This window comes from Vanellus vanellus, assembly GCF_965231255.1.
Source record: "Vanellus vanellus genome assembly, chromosome: 2".
NCBI lineage: Eukaryota > Metazoa > Chordata > Aves > Charadriiformes > Charadriidae > Vanellus > Vanellus vanellus.
Genome location: NC_138906.1, coordinates 58,765,842 through 58,780,026, shown reverse-complemented (window position 1 = coordinate 58,780,026; position 14,185 = coordinate 58,765,842). Strand labels below are relative to the sequence as shown.

General features: G+C 40.6%; 1 protein-coding gene across 2 annotated transcripts in view; it reads left to right on the top strand.

Annotated features, from left to right (window-relative positions):
* PDE1C (phosphodiesterase 1C) overlaps positions 1–14,185 on the top strand; it is a gene marked incomplete at both ends in the record, with an annotated part of 391,441 nt that overhangs the window by 267,403 nt on the left and 109,853 nt on the right. For both annotated transcript variants that reach the window (XM_082479397.1, XM_082479398.1), the window contains 5 exons: positions 2,307–2,408; positions 3,694–3,814; positions 6,817–6,898; positions 12,106–12,226; positions 13,427–13,602. In XM_082479397.1, coding sequence (XP_082335523.1) covers positions 2,307–2,408; positions 3,694–3,814; positions 6,817–6,898; positions 12,106–12,226; positions 13,427–13,602 — 602 coding nt within the window. The remainder of the gene's footprint in view (positions 1–2,306; positions 2,409–3,693; positions 3,815–6,816; positions 6,899–12,105; positions 12,227–13,426; positions 13,603–14,185) is intronic.

Below are 14,185 nucleotides of genomic sequence, written 5' to 3'. Positions count from 1 at the left end.
GTGCTGTACTTTTGCACAATTTCACAGCAACATGTAGACATTTGAAAGTAGTGGAGCCTCTTCTCTTGCCTCATTTCTTCCTCGAGATGGGAAAGTATATTTTTGGGAAGGTAAAGAAGAGGAAACTGTGCCAGATGACTTGCTTTTCCTCTGCTTTTATGTGCCATGGTTCTCTGCTATAAAGGTGTTAGCCCACATTAAAGACAGATTGCTCTGAAAGTATGTCATGTAAAACGTTAGCATGCTTTTGGGCATTATTAGCATCATTAAATATAGTCAGTGGAAACACCTCTTGCAAGCAGTTCCTGGGGACTGTTTAGCCAGGGCTGCTCTGCAGCATGCAAACTGCAGCACCATAATGTGTTGTGTAGACTTTGAAGACAATTGCAGAAACAAAGCTCTAAAGCTGGTCAGAGCAAAATGTAACAGCTGTGTGTATCGCTGGCTGCAATCTGACTGAGAAGCAAACCCAAGAAACGGGTAAATATGTGTCTTCAATTCTCTCTGTACTGTGTTTCAGCCTCGTCTCAACCTGGCAACAAACGCACAAGCGATCACCCCCTAGCGTATGTCTTTTGAGACTTTCTTTCATGTGTTACCTATACCCAGTAAATTATCTATGTCTACACGCCTTTCAAAGTCGCCTGCTGTAGTGATGCCTGATGTTTGAAGTGACAAATAAGCACTCTTCAGTATTAGAATGCTTTCTTTTTTAACGTCTCTGAAGTATTTATCCTCTCTGTTTCAGAGGAATTGATGTTCTGAAACATGTGCAGAGGTCAGAGAATGTGCATATTCCAGATTTACATCTATAACAGGGAAACTAGAATTTGTGTGCTTGTGAGCATATGTACAAGCTGGCACTGAAGTCAGTGACTCATTTGCCTGAGCTGAGAGCCCTTTGCTTTTGTATTCCTGCTGTAATAAGCGATGCACAAAGTATCCCATGCAGACCATTATGATGGAGTTGCACTCCAGAGGATGTAGTGAAGTGTCTGCTGTTTCCCAGGAACAATCCCAAACACTAATTGTTCCCACAGCATAATTATACCCCTTTATTGTAAAAGTTTGTTTCTATGCATTCAGGATTTCCTCTCCTGCCTCTCTTGCTTGTATTGGCAAGTTTCTGCTGCTGGGAATGAACAAGACCAGGGAACTGACCAGCACTGGTGAAAAAAAAGACCCAAAATAATTTATAATAAGGTTTTTTTTCAGCCACCATATCATCATCTTGCATGCCGTTGGCTATGCAACTTATTGTACATAAGGGTGGGAAGGGAGAGGTGGGTGTACTGGGGGAAGAGCGAGCCCAGCTGATGCTGTCTTCATGTGTGTGCAGAACTCCTGGCAGGGGACTCATTATGTGCCGCCCATGAGACAGAGTAAGTACAGCAGTGTTAGGTCTCTACACAGTGGTGGCCTGAGGCTGGAACTTGAGCACAGCCACCAGAGTTAAAAGATACATGCTCAAAATAGACCACATCCTTCATGAAACATTCATGAAAAGAAGAATGGTAACTTTTATTTTTAAATGAAAGCTGACCCATTTCTGAATCTCCCAAATCCTGAGCCGGTATGCTAACCTTGGGATGTTCTTCCTCTGTTAACCTGTGGAGAGCTGAACTGTGAGAAAGAGAAAATAAATTTGTATTATATGGTACGTCAGAATGTTCTGATATTTTAAAATTTTTAAGACATCCATATTATCTTCAAAGGAATTTCAAATGGATCCTAAACAAGTTTGCTTAACAAAAATTAATACAGGAATAGTTTGAGTGAATAATATCAGGGAAGTAATACAGATTAGTAATTCAGGTTCTCAAAGGTCTGGACTGCATATATGTGTTATATGTACCAGGAGATATTTTTTTAATATGCTGGTTTTCCTTTAATGATGTGGCTAAACCAGTTTTAGTCAATTGGATAGAGATTCAGGTTCAAAAGTTCACATGATTCATGCTGAGGCTTTTTAACAGTCTTTTTACTTCCTTCTAAGAATGCCCTATAAAGGAAATCAATTTAGGAGGTTTGTGCTTAATTGAAAAAGGGGTACTAATACTAACACGCTCTTCAAACAACATCTAGGATTTTTCTTAGCAAGGATTAGCCACCTGGCTTAATTTCCAGCCCTCCCACTCCTGTGTGTGTAGAAAATCATTCATCCTCTTCCCCATCCCTGAAAGAGGGATAATGGAAAGAGTGACATAATAATTTGCAGGCAGACAACAAAAGAAACTGGAGAGTGTCTTATTATGTTTTTTCTGTTTCTCTTTCCTTGCTCCTCTCCTCACGATGTCATCCAAAAGGGAATTCAGAGCTCTAGTGATTGAGATGGTGTTGGCCACCGATATGTCCTGTCACTTCCAGCAAATCAAAGCCATGAAGAATGCTTTACAGCAGCCAGAAGGGTGAGTCACTTCACAACACTGTGCACTGAGGGGCTGCATTTCAGCTGGTGCTTTACCATTGTGTTTGACTTCAAAAGCTCCTCTCTGGAGGCCCTCACTCTCTTTAATGTCCACATTGATTCTCTTTCTGCTGTTGAATTTTGAATGAATTCGCTATACACACATCCCTATTCTGTGCTGGTGGACCAAAGCTTGCAAAGGTCACCATGTTGGGATGAGCCTCCCTGGGCATTTCCCTTTGCATATCAGGGTAACATCAAGGACATGATCCAGCTGAGAGACCTCTACAGCTTGAGTACGACTCAAGGTTATAAGATCTGCAGAACACAACTTATGAATTGCCCTTCGCAGATGGTATCAGCTGCCACCTCTGCAATGGGCCTGCTCCATAACCAGAGGACAGATGAACACAGCTTGAGATCCACTAAGGGAAGGACTAGAAGATAACAGATGGAGCAGTATGGAGAAGGCCTTTTCTTCTTCCCAGTATGCCACTGGGAGCTGTAATATTTTGTCCACAGCTCTTCTCCATAAAATTACTTTTATACTGCAGAAAGCTTTGAGTGATGGTCTTTTTTTCGCCCTGGACAGGTCTGTCCAGAGCCACCCAGAATTACATCTGTAGCAGACCAGTGTGGCTAGCCCCTTGCTCCTCTCAGAAGCTGCAACTCTTCCAGCTATTTCAGACAGTCAATAGCTGGAATTAGAAACTGAGACTACCCATCCCAAGAAAGCATTATTTACTGGGTTCCTGGGCTAGCCTCTCAGATTATGATTTTAAGAAATTGCGAGCTTTTTTCTGTTCTGTGGAACCAAATGCAAGGATCACCTTCTGACACCGCACTGGTTTTCTAATAGTGAAACATTTATCAGTTACTGTGCAGACTCATCAGTGCCCTTGAGATCAGATCCTAACTATTTACTACAGTAAGGTGGTAGGGGCCAACTTCTCTTCTGAGCTGCATAAGATGCAGCCCAGCTGAAATGAGGAACACAGCAGCTCTTCAAGCCTGCTCGTGCAGACAAACAAGCCTGGAGAGGAGCTCAGCAAGGCTGAGCAAAGCTTCTTTTTGCACTTCTAAATGTCTCTTTTACAACAGGAATAGTGTATGTTGGAGAAATTAGACAATCTTTCATAGTTGTCTGATTTTATGAACACAGAAATCATTCCATTAATATCCTGGCCAAAGGTTCTAATGACCTCATTTCCCTGCTTATGAGAGATTTTTGTCATTTTCCACTGCAAGAGCAGACAATTAATTTGTTTGATCCTTTGGGTTTTCAGAATTGACAAGCCGAAAGCCTTATCACTGTTGTTGCATACAGCAGATATCAGTCATCCAGCCAAGGCCTGGGATCTCCATCATCGCTGGACCATGTCTCTGCTAGAGGAGTTCTTCAGACAGGTAAAGCTACGGAAGTTCCTCTGCATTTCTGCAGCACAGAGTGTCTAGGATTGGGCAAGGAAGTAGGAAAATATAAACACACATCTTTTCCTTCTTTGCTGATTTTCTCAAGAGCGTCCTAAAAGATATGAAGCTTTCTCATCTGGCACCGGTAGCACTGGCTATTATGCCTCTTGGGAAGTTAGTGTCGGATACACTAGCTATAGATACAGACGTTATCTACATAGTAGAAATCTAATTTGGGAAGCTAATATGTGTTTCAAATTAGCAAAATACAGAATATGTGACATTCTCCTTAGCTGTAGAAACATAGAAAACAGATTTAGGTAGTGGTACTTCATAGAACTGTACTTATTGTTGAGGTAGATGTGAAAAATGCATTACTGTTACTTTAGATGAAGTGAACTGATCTAGTGGGCCACCTGTTGACAGACCCACAAATCTAGACAAATCATTAAGCTCTGCATGATAGCTATAAGCTCCCCAAGTGACTAATTAAAAGCATTTAAAGAGTTGCCTTAAAAGAAAAAAAGTAAACAGAACACTTAGGAGTGTTCAGGATACTTTTCACCAATATGAATTGCTAAAGTAAGTAGAAAATGAAGTGCTTAGTTTCCCTCCAAAGTTCAATAACTTAATATAGTAAATCTGAATGCAAAAAAGAAAAATATATGACACTTTTTAAAAAGTTCTAACAATTTTTTTAAATGTTATCTGTTTTTAAAGCCATTGTGGGAATCTCTTTGTAATAAGGACATTGCAAGAATTTGCTTTGAAATGAATTCTTTAATTTGTTTTTCAAACCAAGAATGGGTTTACTATGTGGAAGCAGGTCCATCATACCTGCAGCTGTCTCTGTGTTGTCGCACAGGAGGCCGATGCAAGTAGAATGACTTTCACATACGTTTTAGGGAAAACTCTGTGCGTGTTTATGCTTTTCTAGCCCCAACTTGTGCTAGATGTGTTAAAATACACCACTGCTCAATCCCCTAAAGACTGGTGAAGGAATTAAAATTAGCTAGATATGAGACCACAAAAAGCCTAAGTTTTGGTCTGTTTTATACATGTAATGAAGAAAAAATTATTGCTTTATGTCTTCATAAGAATAATTTAAGTTCAGCCAAGAAATCCTACTTTAGTTTTGAATGCAAATGCCTCCACTTTTAGCTTTATATAAAATGTGCGTTCTGGTTCCAAATTCAGATGCAGTATTAATTGCATCTTCAGGAAAACCCTTAAGCTTACCACAAAGCATAGACTTGTGCTCACTGAAGTTATTTAGTACTAGATCAATAAATACATCCCTACCTGACAGCAGAAAAACAACACGCACTCTTCTCACAAGCTAAAAAGTACCACTAGCCTGTGGGGTCCATGGTGATAAGAAACTGGGCTGGCCCCAGATTAGGTATTTATTTCCTTATGCTCTTCACCTGCAGACCCTCTCCTCTCCTTTCTGTTACATGCTCTGCAGGGCCATAAAGCCTGACTTAACCTATATCAGTATAGGTCCCCAGCCCTATTGGTTTCCAAGTATTTTGTGATGTGACACAGGTCTTCCTACACCAAGTAACCATGCTGTAGGTGTGAATGATGCGTCTGAGTACAGTACTGTTTTTTTTATGTTCAGCAGATATGGTGAGCATCTTTCAAAGCTGACATCTTGCATGAATTAATTTTTTTTTACTATTGTACCTTAGCTAACTATAAGGGAGCTGCCCAAACAGCTTAGAAGAAGTCCACTATCCTTCCGAGCAGTCAGAAAGGCAGTTAGGGGTTCCTTCCTAAAGAGAATTGGGTGCTGGGGTTTTTCAGAGGCATAAGGAGTAAGAGAAGAATCATGATTAGGTAAGAGCTGGCATTGAGAGATGTTTTTCCTGAGAGATGCAGCAGAAAGAGTAAAGGAATGTTAATTGGAAATATTTCTGTGTTTGGTTTCTGTTTTACCCTGATGTTTGTATATCAGACTCCTAACATAAAGCAGAATTGTTCTGCAGTAGAAGAATACTATTGCTTGTTGTTCCACCCAAAACTCTTAAGAGGACTTGTGCCCACATTTCATGTATGTTATATTAACAAAAAGAAGAAGAATTCAAGTTTTCTTATGCCCATAGAAGTTTTTCTCTGGTTAGTTTACTGGCTCTTTTAGCTTCCATTTGACATTAGCCAGAATACTGACAAGAAGTTCAGCACAGTTAAAGTAAGCTGCTGATTTAAGGAATTGATTCTATATTATAGTTAATGGGCTATTTAAATTTGAATGTTCAGTGACGAATATTGCAACTATGTCATCCTATATATCTTCTCAGCATAAAGCAATATGTTATAGAGTGACTGAATGAAGTTAAAGGGCTTTTTGAGAATATGTAGCTTGAAAGACTGGAAAAAAAAGATCACTTGATCTTCTTCACCATCTTGTGATGTTAGAAAAGGACTTTCAGTTCTGAGGGGTGGAAGGTGTGTTTGGATTTTTGTACTTAAGCGCTTATATAAAATGTTGACAATGTCAGTGTTTCCTTTGAAAGAAAAAAGTAATCTGCATCTGGCCAGCCATGACCTGTGAATTCCTTATCTGAAAGACTGAAAAAGACATGCAAAGAAATGCAAGCCCTGAAAAATCAGTCCTGACACTGATGTTTTCTCTTGAAAGGTTTGCTCTGAGAACTGAGTTCTGCTGGGTTCTCTGGAGAACTGCAATGAGAAGCATTCTTGTGCTGAAGTGGGTTTTCAGTTGGTGCATGGAAGTAACAAGCAGGCAGGGGAAGCTCTAAGGAAAGATTCCCTGGAATCGAAGTGCTTAATTCACCAACTTCTGCTCGGACTACAGCTTTTCCACCCAGACTCAAATTCTCAAAATTTGTGTTAAAACAAAACAAAACAAATTAAAAATCAAAACTTAATTAAAGAAAGTAAAATGAGAGGCTTTTACAATTGTGACCTAAAATATCAAAGTGCAATGTGTCCTGTCTTTTTCTAATTTCTTCTCAATTCTGTTTCTCCAGGGTGACAAAGAAGCAGAACTTGGGCTTCCCTTCTCTCCACTGTGTGATCGCAAGTCTACTATGGTTGCTCAGTCTCAAATAGGTATGTCCTTTTTGGTCCATGCAAGTAACATCTTAAAAGCAAAACTTGCTCCTCTCTGTGGCGCTAAGATCATGGTGTTCTCTCATCATTTGGAACTATGTTAAAGACAGGAAATAAGGCATAATGGCATTATTTTCTCCAGATCAACAATTCAAAGCTGAGGAGCCATTAAATTTATGGTGGAGGTTCCATGCAGTAACCAAGTAACCTCTGATGTGTTTGCAGAGATGACTACAGTGTCTGGTTATGACACGGCTCCATGGTTTTTTCAAGCTGTGAAGATGAGACGCATACAGCAATGTGTTGGGATATGAATATCATTGGTGGATATGAAAATGTAATGTCAGTCCCTTTGATGACCTGGGGAAAACCTATTGTGTGTTTTTCCATTTATTCCTCCCACCCTTTCCCTCACAGTGGTTCAAGCCAATCAATATTTTTCATTGAAGCCAAGCAAATAGCAAACCTTTTTCTGCTCCACTCATTTAGAAACAGAGATCTTTTTACAGACTCACCAACAGCACTTTCTCTGCCTCTCCTCCAGTTATTGAGTGAAAAAGTAGAAGGATGAGGCAACTAGCCTGGTATTCAGTGAGAAAACAAGAGGGGCTAATTGAAGTAAAATTGTTCAGGAGGCTGGGGGCAAAAAAGGACAATGGAAAAGGTGGATTTGTGGGTGGATTTTTATACCTAGGAAGCAAGTGAAGTAGACAGAAGAATGTGATCTAACCTCGACTGGAGAATAGAGTGCCAAATGGAATAACAAAAGAGAGATAACACGGACCCTAAAAATGAGGGAACTGAGTCCAGAAAGAGAAAGAGAGAGAATATGTTAAAGGAAAACAAACAAAAAATTTGAGGTATGAAATTTCTCTCAAAGAACAAGACAAAGATATCCCTGAACCTAGGAAAGTTCAGATTCATATCTGTGGCCGTTTCTGATTAAAATGATTTCATTGTTCCTGTTAGGCAAGCCCTTCTCCAAGGGACCCCATCCCAGATTTTTCTGGCTTTGGAAGTTTAGACAGTTCAGCCAAGAATCTGAACTTGAAAAGCCCTATGCAAGCCTGACCTGGTTGCCAGACTTGTAGTGTTTACTTCTCTGCAACGGTAACCCAGAAGAGTGGGAATGTGTGTAGAGCACACTGCAACTGCTGCGGACATTTGTGTTCTGCCAGCAGCTTGGTGGAGGGAAGCAGCAGCTAACTTGAAGTGGTGCAGTCTCAGCTAAAACCCACGTTGAGGACTCCTGGGCAGACTACACCTGCTGCTGTGCTGTGGGAGAAGATAAATCTCACTCTCCGGCTGGTGTGGAGGGAAGCACAAGTAGAGACTTCTCTTTCACATCCCTTCTATCAGCTTTCAGTTATGTCCCTCACTCCTTACAGGGAAGAAGAGTTGTGCTTCCCACAGGGTCCCTCTACTTAGGGTTGTGTGTTCTTGGAAACCTGTTTTCCTTGTCCTCCTTTTTTGTGCTCCTTTGCTCAGGAAGGCGAGGAGAGCCAAGAGACTTCTGCACAGATGCCCCTCGTGTCAAGCACTGCAAAATTAATGGTGGATTAAGCCATCACCAACACAATTCCACCTTATAAAAGAGACGCTCATCAGTATGCAAAGGCAGCCTTATTTAGTCATATACTATATGTCATTATATTCGATTTGTGCAGTTTATTAATCCACTGACATTAATAGGCTACTCTATAAATCTTGCCTTCTAACATTATAAAATTTTCATTTCTCAGTCTGCTGCACATATTGGCAGTGTCTTTCTGTAACATCTCCTTTGTTAAATCAAAACTTCTTATTTTTTGGCTATCTGCTGAGGTAAGGCTTTCAAAGTTGAAGGCTAGATTCTCAGACAAATAGTTTGTTCCCATTCATTTATTCACCTGATTAATAGCCTTAACAAATTGTTCCCTGGAATAGTAATTACTACATTTCTTTGCAAAAGTAAGTTCTTACTGAATTCCAAATTGTGCTTATTATCTGCAGCAAGCAGCCATCAGTTCCCACAAATAAAAGCCTCTGTCCTTTGTGAAACAAAATTGTGCTCTTGGTTCTGTCAGGGACAGAGCCTGTAAATCCTGTTCTGGTGGCTCAACTTGTTTGTAGTTGCAGGTTTGCAGCTCTAAGGTCACTGCAGGTGCAACAACAGTGGGCAAGCATTTTATTAACGAAAGATTTTCACCAATGCAGACTGAAGGTTTTGCAGTACCGACTTTTTCCACAGAAATGAAGCAATCTAACAGTAAAAACTTCCTCAAAAGAAAGAATGTCTCTCTCTCCTTTCGCTTCAGTTTGTGAAGAAATTGTTCAGATTTTAAATTGATAATTAAAAAAACCTGACTATCAAACAATGAACCTCGGTTTTAAAACCTATTAATCTTAATGCTAATGACCCATTTATCATCCTTTTTCTTCTTCAACAGAATGAGTGTGGTAAATACTTCTGTACTATAGTGAAGTACAGAAATCAGGAGAGGTTCATGTCCAGAAATCAGTCTGCATATCAGAGTGGGGGAGACAAACAAACTGCAAAGAAAACCAGGCCAAAATTTGTATTTCCCTACAAGAATATCAGGAGTTAAAGCTTCTCTGTTTGTCTCAGACTGTAGGAAGCTTGTTTGACTGGAGATCAGCCTTTGTTGTCATAGCCCACTTTTGCAGCTGATAAATGTAGCACCATCCTTTTATTTTTGTCCTTTGGCTGGCAAGAAAGAAAATTACGGCTTCAGAAAACATTGGATAAAGGCTGATGAATGCAAGCTGATGATTCTTTTTTCTGTCTTTTTTTTTTTTTTTCTTTTCTTGTGGTGGTGGGCTTTAGGGAAACTGTCCTCTAGGCAGTGTTTGCCATGGTGATGTTCTCAGGTGGAGTGAATGAACACTAGGCATGCGCCTGGAATCTACCCCCAGCGTGCAGTGTTAATTGGTAAAATCATCTTAGTCACTGGGGTACAGAAATATTTGCCGCATTCATTCTATTGAAGAAGAAAAAGGATGATAAAACGATCATTAGCATCACTAGGTTTTAAAACCCAGTTTCATTATTTGATATTCAGGGGTTTTAATTAGCAATCTAAATCACCATGTTTAAATCACAGTGTCTTTACGTAAGAGGGAGAGAACATGGCGGAGGGGGGAGGCCCATTGGAATACGGCATAAGTTACATAATTACTAGTAAAGTCCTAAGCTTTGTTTCTGAAATAGCAGATTATGTTTCCCAACTTTATTATAATCCCCATTTTAAGGTAACATAGTTGAATAACTTATTCATGTTATAGGGAATAGAGGAAAAAATACCACTTATCAAAGAAAAGTTCTCCTGGGTCCTTGCGTTTGTTTACCTGTGATCCCTTGTGCCACCTCTGCCTGTCTATTGATGAGATGCAAGACTTCTCCCAGGGAAAACTTGTTTCTTAGACGCTTACAATTGGACCTTGTATTTATGTGCAAATGTTGAGTATCTCAGGAAGTGGATCCCATCACCCTGCTGCTGAAGTTAGTGACGCAGTCATGCATCCAATATGACAGATTTGCATGTCTCAGGGTTGTTAGTGTTGATGGAGCACACAGCAGTGGTATTACCTGCCAAGCAGAAGTGACAAGGTACCATGGCTTGGATTTCTTTGGTCATTAAGAGGTAAAAAAATTGAGTGAAGGGGAATAGAAGAGATATATAGACAGGCAGACATACACACGTATGTAAATCAAGTTCTCATTATCCTCAGGATTCCTGTGGCACACTTAACACTCTTCTCAGTTAGTACAATTTCCAGTGTTTTAAAAAACTGTATGAAGTTTGCTGAGATTATCTGGGTTGTGATCTAGCACACAATTTCCTGTCATGGTTTTATACTGCATACATTTCTGATTAACTCCCTGGGAGGAAGGGAGTTCTTTTTTCCCTAAATTTGAATAGATAAGACCGTCTCAGTGTTATGAAGGCACATGATTCAGATGTTTGGATAAGACTGAATGCGTATTTACAGAGTGCTAGTATGAAATTCTGAGAACTTCCAAGTAACGTTTTTAATTTGGCTAGGCATGAAAATACACTTAATTACCCATCCTTTTAGAAATTTAGCAAAAATCAAGGGAGGGAAATGGGATTAGAAGGATGCTTAACTGCTTTGCACTCAAGCTGTGGATCAAGGCATCTGTGAATTCAGGTGCCTGGCCCATGGGGTCTCTTCTCCTTTTATTGTTCTCTTATCACCTAGAATCACCAGGGTCTGTTGTAGAAATGTAGTGTGACCCAGTCAGAGAAATGATAATACTATGAATGTATAATTAATAGTTGATAATTACCAAATCTTTAAAAATTGTAACAGTAGGGAAAGACCTGAATTGCGATGTGCCTTAGGAGGAATTAAGGACTTCATTGCTTTCTTGGCTACCTGCAGCATTTAAGAAATTTGCCAAGTGAAGTGCTAAAATGAACTTACGAAATAGCTCTTGCCCCAGGTGAGAATTTAGGGGAAGGTGTAAGGTACTGTAAGCTCCTCACTCGCACATTTTTTCCATGCAACTTGGATTTTCCTTCATCTCATAAGCTTATGTCCACAGGGCCCTTCAGTCTGCCCTTCCCAACATTCAGATCAGAGACGTATTCATCTCTGCCAAACTGTATACTGAAGTAGAAATTATTTAGCTCTTTATTTTTTTCCTTTCCTTATATTAAAAAATGGGGGGAAAGCCTCTAAGTCTGTTTTATTATCAACAAGAACAAGCTGGCTGAGCACTGAGGAGAGAATATTCACAGCAACCACTGATACGCAGTAAGGGAGGCTTGCATGTAACTCCACACCAGCAAAGCTTACTGGTATTATTACTGTTATATTAATTTTCTGCTTTTAGAGAGTTCATCTTTGAAACTGGGTTTTATCCAAATCCGCTAGGAATTTGGCTTAAATATCAGACTCCGCGTATAAAACAAGTTCTGATGCATCTGTTTATGTTCTGATTTGCCACAGTTTCTCTTCAATGTTTAAGTAGGTACCTTTTATTGCGTGCTATATCCAGGCTCTAGGATCAGGGATTAATGTATAACGCTGTTTTCCCTTTCTGGTATTTGCCGATCCCTCTTTCAAAGTATAATTTTTTTACTCTGTCTTTTACAGCGTCGTTGTCTGCAATCACTGAAACAATGACTCCACATAAATCCTCCTCTTGCCTGCTTGACTCTGCTTGTGTTTCTGCTCAGGTTTCATTGATTTCATCGTGGAACCCACTTTTACTGTGCTGACCGACATGACCGAGAAGATTGTGACTCCACTCATCGATGAAGCTTCCCGCTCTGGCATGTCTGGGTTCAGGCGTTCCAGGTGAATAACCACGTGCCCTCTCCCTTCGCTCTGCATATGCTGCCATTGCGCCCAACTCCCCCAGTTTCCCCACCACAGCATATGTCTTCCATGTGGCTTAAAGCACTGTATCCATGTTGCTGACACTGCAGCTCACCTTGTGACGTGACTTTGTTGCAGGGAAACTTCAGCCCAGGGGAGGGCAAAGAAGGAGGCTGGCATGAACCTGAGCCATGCCTCCAAAGGCGGTGAGCACAAATGGTTGTAGGCGTGCAGTCAGGTGAACTTCAGTGCTCTCTCAGTCACTAATGTCAAAGAGAAGGTAGACGGAGTCATTGGGAGGCACTCGTATCTACCTATCTAGAAGTATAAATGGGATTGAAAAGACGACTGGGAAGTATAAGCACACTTTAGCGACAGTATTTAGAGCTATGCAAATGTGAATTCTCCATAGAGAATTCGCCTGGAGTTTGGGTGTAAGGAGTCTTTGCCCATTCAACCTGCTCTGCTGTTGTAGAGAAACTACTCTTCCAGTAGTTCCATGGGCAGGGCGTGTCTTGGGATTCAAATGCCTCGTGTCTAGCGCTCCCTAGAGTAGGGCTACCAAGTCAGATCCCGTCTCCCAGGTGACTTCTTTACTCTTGGGCTGTTACACAAAGAGCAAGCACTAATATCTTCATCAATTAGCTTGCTGCCTTTATTAAAATGTGCACGATGAAGTGTCCATCCTTGAAAAACTACTGTAGGGTCTGTAACTGAAGTGAGTGCCTGATTTCAGCTTCAGCTGAGGTCACCAAGCCCTGGATACAGGTTGACCTCCTGTCCTGTGCTCTCATTGGTGAATTTTAGGAGGTTCCTCCTTTGACATATTTGATTTCTAGAATAGTCTGACTTTCCAATAAATATTTAGGGAGTGAAGATGGAAAACAAAGGTAATGGCAACACTTTGACTGATTCTATTTCTTAGGGACTATGGATACGAAAAAATAAGCAGGGAAAAGCTGCCCTTTGTTCCTAATACTGGCTTAGGTTGTGCCATTTGCTTTAACATCGGTTGCCCTGGGGTGGGAAGGAGGGGAGGATGAGGGATTCAAGCTTAGTTTTTGTTTTTCCTGGTTGACTCTGTTAAGTTTTCTAGACTTGCAGGCATTGTTTCTTCTTAGCTGTATTTGGGTGTACAGGATACTGATTTCTTCTATATTTTGTGATCTTGTGTCACAGTCTGAATAGCATTAGTCCCTCCGAAGTTAAAAGATCAAGTGTCAAGAGCACTGGGTCCGAAGGAAGTGCCTCACTCAACTGCTCCATACTCACTGTGGACTTCAAATGTTTTAAAGCCACCTGGACTGAGGTGGTGCAGCAGAACCGGGAGAAATGGAAAGCGCAAGCCACCAAAGGTAACAGACAGGCTTCTTAGTGAAAGAATAAAAATTCTTTTGACCTCTTCTTCTTCAAGCTCTTCTTCAATCAAATTATCCTCCAAGTAAGCACTGTTAGTTGGAAAGGATCTGCTTTTCAAAGTCAACAACTGACACTGAGTTCAGAAAGATAGGCATATTGTGACTCATCTGTGCCTTGTGCTCTTCTTACGTGGTGTAAGTGTACGTAATGAAGAGGATGTGGACAATGGGAGGAAAAAAAAAGATTGTAAGGGAGGTCCTCTAAAATCATGAGTCAGACTCGGGATGGGTGCAAAAATAGCTGGAACAGCATTTATAGAGAGGTTATCAGTTGTTCACTGTTAAGACTGAAAGAGGCATGGATGATAGTTCAGGGGAGAAGGACAGGATATTCTGGATTAAAGGATGTTTTCATATTTCTAGTGACAACTTGGATAATAAATTGGGGGGAACTATGCTGCAAATGCTCACGATGTCATGAATCTGGGAGGGACTGCAAATATTTCAGAAGAAAAGAGGGCTGTGTTGGCTGCAAGTTGACCAGGGTTCAATATTGTCATGCTAATGGGGTATAAAAACA